The sequence below is a fragment of the Citrus clementina genome, unplaced genomic scaffold, assembly GCF_000493195.1.
Source record: "Citrus clementina cultivar Clemenules unplaced genomic scaffold, Citrus_clementina_v1.0 scaffold_7, whole genome shotgun sequence".
NCBI classification, from domain to species: domain Eukaryota; kingdom Viridiplantae; phylum Streptophyta; class Magnoliopsida; order Sapindales; family Rutaceae; genus Citrus; species Citrus x clementina.
Genome location: NW_006262075.1, coordinates 11395963 through 11403089, shown reverse-complemented (window position 1 = coordinate 11403089; position 7127 = coordinate 11395963). Strand labels below are relative to the sequence as shown.

The window sequence follows — 7127 nt, the reverse complement described above, 5'->3', positions numbered from 1 at the left end:
CGAACACAAGACCAAGTGGAATGGTAGAGCCACAAGCCCCCCGCACACCCCACCAGATCTGTGAAGAAGAGTGGTGATTACAATTTGCATCTTGTTTTATTTGTGCTTAAATTTGTGTCACTTAAGGGTCTTTAAATGTCTCTCTCAAGTGTCAACCAGAAGCTCAAATACCACAAGCCAATTTTAGAGGATTGGTATTGTAATCACATTTTTTTTTCTTTTGTGCTAAAATTAGCAAAAACAATATTAAATTCACCCTACTAGATGAAACTATAAAAAAAAAAGGAAAGAAAGAATGTCGGACTTAACCAATTTCACCTATTGTGGTTACTTTGATAGTTTGGATTTTTTATCAAAAAGAAAAGAAAATTTCTACAAATATTGTACTATTTCACATCACTTGGATATAGTAAAGTTTAATATAAATAATGTGTACTTCGTATCTTAATTGACAATTTATATTTTGGAGTGTACAAACACCTTGAAAATAATCATAAAGACCCAAACTCAAAGTAGACAATATCTTAATAGATCTAAGTTAGAACTTGAGTTACGACACAAAAATATATGCTATATCTTACAAAAATAATGAATACTTTATGTCTTATTTGACATTATATATTTTGGGGTAATCAATAGAATAAAATTATAAGGATCCTAAAAATAAAATTGTGAGGACCTAAACCCAAAAAAAACAATATATATCTTAACATGTCTAAATTAGAATCAAGTTATGACACGAAAGGCAATATCCTAATAGGCCTAATTTGAAAGTTGGAATTGAGTCACTACCAAAAAAAAAAAAAACTTTCATTCTAGGGATAATGTAACTTAGCAATTGGCTGGCAAACGTCCTCCCGACTGTTGATTAGTACAATAATGTTTGGACCAGCAATTCGAAACTGCGACTTGCAAGTTGCAACATGGACAGATGATTTTTTTTTTTTTGAAGTCTGTTATACAGAGATATTACTGACATTACATCAGACATTACAATTAATATTTACAATCATATTATATAACTGGGACTACCATCATACATTAACATACTGAAGTATATGCCCAGATATTTTAAACCCTCTCTAATATTCGAGGGGTGCATGCTCCACTCACATTTCGTAAGGGAGAGACTGTCTCCACTTAATGTTCGAACCCTTGCACTCAACATTGTAAATGTAAGGCTGCTCCCATTGGACCAAAGACCCATGGTCATGGACGGATGATTAAAATTGGTGTCGAGTCGCTTTCTTTTAAAGATTTTTACAGGTTTTATCCCCCTCCTGCAAGCAACAAATAATAAATTAATGGAATTAACAAATTTTGTCTTGTCAGTCCCAGGTTATTGTTACTTTTAATATATATATTAATAAACTGACGTCTTAAAGTTAATACGTAAAACACAACATTTAAAAGTGTAACAAAAATGTTGTTACTAGAAAAAAAATAATAAAAAGACTTATTAGTTATTACCAATGAAGTGATGGATTCAACATAGATATATTGATCATAAAAAAATTCACGAAATTAGTGGTTTGTAAATTATTCTCTCATTCTAGAATTAAATATTATTAACTTCATATTCTTCATATGCTCGGGCTTTCTTTCAAACAATTCCACCGTTTGAATTAACTATTTTTTTACGAGGAATAATTCACCCGTTTGGTATTTGTGAATTGCTAGATTTGGATCATGTACGTCGTATCTGAAAAATAATTTTCGCCATTAAATTAGTTAATATGCATACAGATATGAAAATTAAATTAATTAAGGGCACCGTCGTCCACACGGTAGGCTTCAAACAGCTCAACTGATTTTACTGCTTCTTTGAAGTGTGTGTTGCGGTGATGGGACTTAATATCACAAGTTTGATCGGGCTCTGGCTTTGCCTCTTGACATTTTACGGAGTGTGCTTTGACTCGTAATTGATTCTACCCACTTATAATTTGAACACGTTTTGTGGCTTTCAATTCATTGATCATTTTCATTATGGGTCAGGCTACAGTGCAACGGGTGGTACCGTACCACAATTCCACCAATCGTTGAATCCACTCAAATAAATAGAGTCCATTTAAATAAGTGAGAATACAACGATTGGGTACAACTGTGGCACGATACCATAGTTGCACCACAATTTTATCCTTTCATTATGCCATTTTCTTGAATCTTTCCGTCTTTTTCATGCGTGGATTTGACAGACGCTGAGTGGTGGCGAAACAATTGCTTTTGGCCTTCGGTGGAAAATTGGACCCACTTATCGCGACTTGAAGTTTTGAATAATTATTTTGCCTTTTTCACGCTGTTGTGTTGCATGCATGTTGACATGTTGTTGGCGGCAGGCAACCAGTGGGCATTGCTGTGTCCGCTCATTATTTGCTTCTTCTTCTAGCATCACGTATGTGTGTGTGTGTGTATATTTTATAAAATAATTATGTATAAATACAGGCTTTACTATTATTATTCTTATTATAAACATGTAATATAGTTAATGTGATTGTGATGACTTGTCTATTTGATATTTATTCAAAGCTATCATGGCAGCTTTATTATTATTATTTATAACAGTTCTTCAGTGCGATGTCCACATGTTGAAAATTACAAATTTCTTGCATATCTATAACTACAATATAGTGTGTTGTTTTACAGATACGACATTATCATTATACGAATTTACATTTTTAAACCCACCAGAGGAAGGATTTAACATGCAATTTTTAATTTGTATTTCTTGTAATTTCTTTCTTCATCCAATATTCTAATTAAAAATGTGCTCGATTATACATTTGGTGTTTGGTGATTAAGAATTCTTAAAGAAGACACTATTTTAAATTATTTTAACAAGGATTATTTGGTAAAGAATTTAGAAATAAGTTGGTAGGAATAGGATAATAGTAGTTGAACATGCATATACTCAGCCTTCATATACCAATTGACGAAATAATTGAATTATAATCACATTTATAGGTAGGATAGTGGATTAGCATTTAATTCTGAATTAAGTTTTTATTGAGTACTGAATTAATGGTCAGAATTGTTTTAAATTTTTATTATTTATTTATTTTATCGAATAACCATTGATTCAGTACTTAATAAAAACTCAACTTATCACTAAATTCTTATCTTAGGATAATAGTTAAATGCAATTAATTATCACCTCATTTCTTGATCCCTAAAGTTTTAAATATCACTCTTTTTTTGGCACTATAAAATCAAATTCAATTCCATGGAGCTGCGCAATATTTGATTGTTTAAAGTTTTATTGTCACATATGATTGAAAAATTAAAGCTTTATTATTTGGTTGTATGCAACATCATGCATGGCCTGAAATAAGTACACTTTTAAAAAAAAAAACAAAAGAAATAATATTCTACTATTATATAATGTCCTCAATAAAAAGAAAAGGGCTTCTTTTTTTTTTTTTTCTTTTTAAGACAAAAAAAAGTAGAAAAATTGTATAAAATCAATGAGAATGCGTCAGCAGATTTGCGTGAATTACTTAAATATACTTGCTTTTTAAAAAAGAAAAAATAATTTCATACTTGCTTATTTAAAATATGATCAAAGCTCACTTGTACAAATACTGAAAATTGCATATTTATTTTTAATAAGAAAATGCAAATCTTTTGCTTTTAATGTTCCTTTTTAATATGTGATTGATTCGTGGGGAAGATGGGACACCAACTTTATGAGGGCTAGTCCCATGCATGAAAATTGTGAAAGAAATATACAGGGATTAAATAAAAAATTTTATATTTAAGTTATAATATTTTATTTAAATATTCAAAGATTTTGTCAAAATCTAAAGGGCAAGGCATCCTTTGTTCTTATGACACCTCCAACCCAGATTTGATTTCATATATATATATATATATCACCTACCTAGAATGCTTATCTAAATGTATGCAACTCACCCGAGTTCAAAAATTGAGCCAACTCAATCATATTAAACGACAATTGAATCGAAAATATTTTATTAAAATTCGTCATATAAGCTCATTTTTCTTGGTTGATGAAGCAGAAACCAATAGAAAGAACAAATTTATGAAATTAATTATGTTATTGATAAAAGTATTAAGCTATATATTAATTTTATGCTAAGAAGAGATACCCAAATGATATATATATGTATATAATCCCTGCAACACTCACAAAACTTTACTGTCTAATAGAATAAATGTAAATTATGATATTTTGATTCGGTTAATAAATGGATCCAATCTGGATCTGCTAAAATTCGACCCACCAACGTAGAACTACTCGTTAGCCCGAGTTAAAGCAGCCTGAGTCACACATATTCGATTCATTTTTATTCGTGATAGTTACCTTATTTTTGGAGCCTCCCATAGCGTGGCCAGATTTAGGGAGACAAAATCAATGCCCTCCTAAAATTGAAAAAAACGTGATACAAAATAAACAATACCCACCATGTCCCGTAATCAGATATTATTGCATTTCGCATATACCACATGCGCAGGCTACAGTGTCCCCGTTTTCAGTCCGCGTCGCTTTTCTCCTTTCTCTCTCTATAAAATCCTCCCAGTAATCAATCTTCATTTCAACGTCAGTACGTCACCGTTTACTGCAATCTTTACAACTTTGAAAGTTCCAATCTTGGAGTGAAAAGCTCAGACTTTTCCGATCAGTTCGTTCATTCATTTGAAGATCAAAGATCACAAATAATAATGAAAGCTGATCAGGCTGCGGTGCTGGTGGCCGACGAGTATATATACAAACAAGAAACCCATCTCACCGTTTTTAAAACCTCTCTGTTTTTCCAAAACGACGGCTTCACTGTTTATAACTGCAGAGGTGAGTTGGTCTTCCGTGTTGACTCGTACGGCCCCGACACCCGTGACAAGGATGAACACGTTCTTATGGACGCCCACGGCAAGTGCCTCCTCACTGTCAGACGAAAGGTACAATTTCAATTAATGGTATTTTTTGATTTTTCGTTACTTGTATTTATGGGCATTGATTTTTTAATTTTAATTTTCTTATTTGTATGAACTGAGTTTACTCAGTGAGTTTGACGATGCTGGATTTTTTTCTTGGCTTGAGCAGAGGCCGAGCTTGCATCACCGGTGGGAGGGATATTCTGGGGAGAGAACGGACGGTCAAAAGCCGATTTTTAGCGTGCGTAGATCCTCGATAATCGGACGGTCCAGCGTGACTGTCGAGATGTACGAGAATCCAGGAGAGGAGTACCGGATCGAGGGCAATTTCGGGCAAAGGAGTTGCACGATTTTCAACGCGATGAAGGAATCGGTGGCTGATATTAGACGCAAAGTGGATGCATCAACGCAGGTGCTGCTGGCCAAAGACGTCTTTTTACTCAGCGTGAAGCCTGGGTTCGATGGAGCCTTTGCCATGGGTTTGGTATTGGTCCTTGATCAGATCAACGGTGATAATTATGTTGAAAGTAACGGTGGTCGGGTGGACCCGGTCACGGAGGATTAGGTCGGCTGGCGGTCGCTTGGTGGGGAACTTTCTTCTTTGTCTGGGGTTTGAGATATTTTGTTGTATTTTATAGTCTCACTTTTTTAATTGAAAATCATATAGCAATAACTATTTGTGCAGTTTATTATGTATTTTATTGTATGATTAACAAGATATTTTATCATACGAGTTATATGTATATATCATAATTGCGGATCTTGGCTTCATGGCTTGATTGCTATCTTTCATTATTAATTTTTCTATTTTAGGACCCTTATTTTGTTTTTTTGTTTTTTTTAATTAATGGTATGGTTGCTTGGATCTTTTGTAGCATGCAGGAGGTTCATTTAAAATTATTTGTTTACTTCTTTTTTTTTCGTTTTTTAATTATGTTTGTTAATATTACATTGCAAATCAGTTAATATTTACAATCAAAAACTTATCACGACTTTATATATCAGTTATGTGGTACTGTAGTATGAATTTTTGAACTTCGAATGGGTTAATTATAATTTAAGATAATTGGAAAAAAAATAATTTCTAATAACGCATGGAAAGAACTGAGATAGCGTAGTTTGAATATTTGAACTCTAAATTTATATAATTTGATGTTAAATATCAATAATTTCTTGATTAAGATGGTCGACATTTCTTTACCTTAATTCTAAGATAGAGGGTCAAAGTCTCCCCAATGAGCCATATGCATTTATTACTATGTTGGATTTCAGTAGCACGATGTGTTATATAATATTAAAAAAATTGATCTTAAATAATTGAAAAAAATTAATCCTTAATTATAAATATAAACCTCTCTCCATGTGGTTAGGAGTATTGCTCGTAAGAGTGAAGAGCGGCTTACATGTGGTTGCAATTTATTTAGTACTGCATTTGTTTGTAAAGTCACCAATCAACTCTTGAGAGATGACAATCGAAGGAGTGAGTTGATAAGAGAGAATTTAACGGTCAGAATTCAAAATTTTCGTACTTGAAAAAGAAAAATGGAAATTGTTACCTATTTGACTCTTAGAGGTTTTATCGTGGCTATAATCCCATAAAGTTAGTATATTTTCAATACCAGTAGTCCACTAGAAACATTTTCAATACCACTAGTCCACTAGAACGTTTTTAATTTTTGAAGCATTACGTATATATTTTTTATGTGGCTGTAAAATGAAGTTGATTAATTTTGTTTCATATTTTCAATTTCATGTTAGGTGGCGAGGCAGACAAAAATTCCCTAACTTTGAAGCTGAAAAAACTGCGGAGAAATCATAAATTAATGCACACAAAAATTGAGACTTTGAGAGAATGCCAAAACTTTTAACCTTGCATCAAACCCACGATTTTTGAAATTTTGATCATGTTGATATTGACGTCTCAATTCCCATGGCAAATTCTTTAACCTAACCTTGTATCAAAGCCATAATTTTTGAATTTTGATCTATCTTATGGCAAATTCGAGAACCTCTGTAAACATATTTCGTAAAGAATTTCTATTCGTATGAAACTTGAAGTCTAGAGACTCCTGGCCGAAATTTTGGCATGTATACTATACACCAAATTTGTTATATTTAGTATTTTGTCATATTTATTATTAATTATTATTATTATATAGAATTTTTCAAAGGGGTGTAAGTCTACTTGTTAAGATCAATTTGCAATCCAAAAATATGTGGGGAGGTGTTTTACCCAT

General features: G+C 32.4%; 1 protein-coding gene across 1 annotated transcript; it reads left to right on the top strand.

The window, feature by feature from the left end:
* Positions 1 to 4408: 4408 nt before the first annotated feature.
* LOC18036725 (protein LURP-one-related 12) lies at positions 4409 to 5701 on the top strand. Its single transcript, XM_006427224.2, has 2 exons — positions 4409 to 4914; positions 5060 to 5701. Exons 1-2 carry the CDS (start codon positions 4681 to 4683, stop codon positions 5453 to 5455), a joined length of 630 nt encoding a protein of 209 aa, XP_006427287.1. The 5' UTR covers positions 4409 to 4680; the 3' UTR covers positions 5456 to 5701.
* The last annotated feature ends 1426 nt before the right edge of the window (positions 5702 to 7127 follow it).

Coding starts and splice junctions, on each gene's coding strand:
- LOC18036725 (XM_006427224.2), top strand. CDS start 4,681: ATGAAAGCTGATCAGGCTGCGGTGCTGGTGGCCGACGAGTATATATAC. Junction 4,915..5,059: donor TCCTCACTGTCAGACGAAAG/GTACAATTTCAA, acceptor TGGCTTGAGCAG/AGGCCGAGCTTGCATCACCG.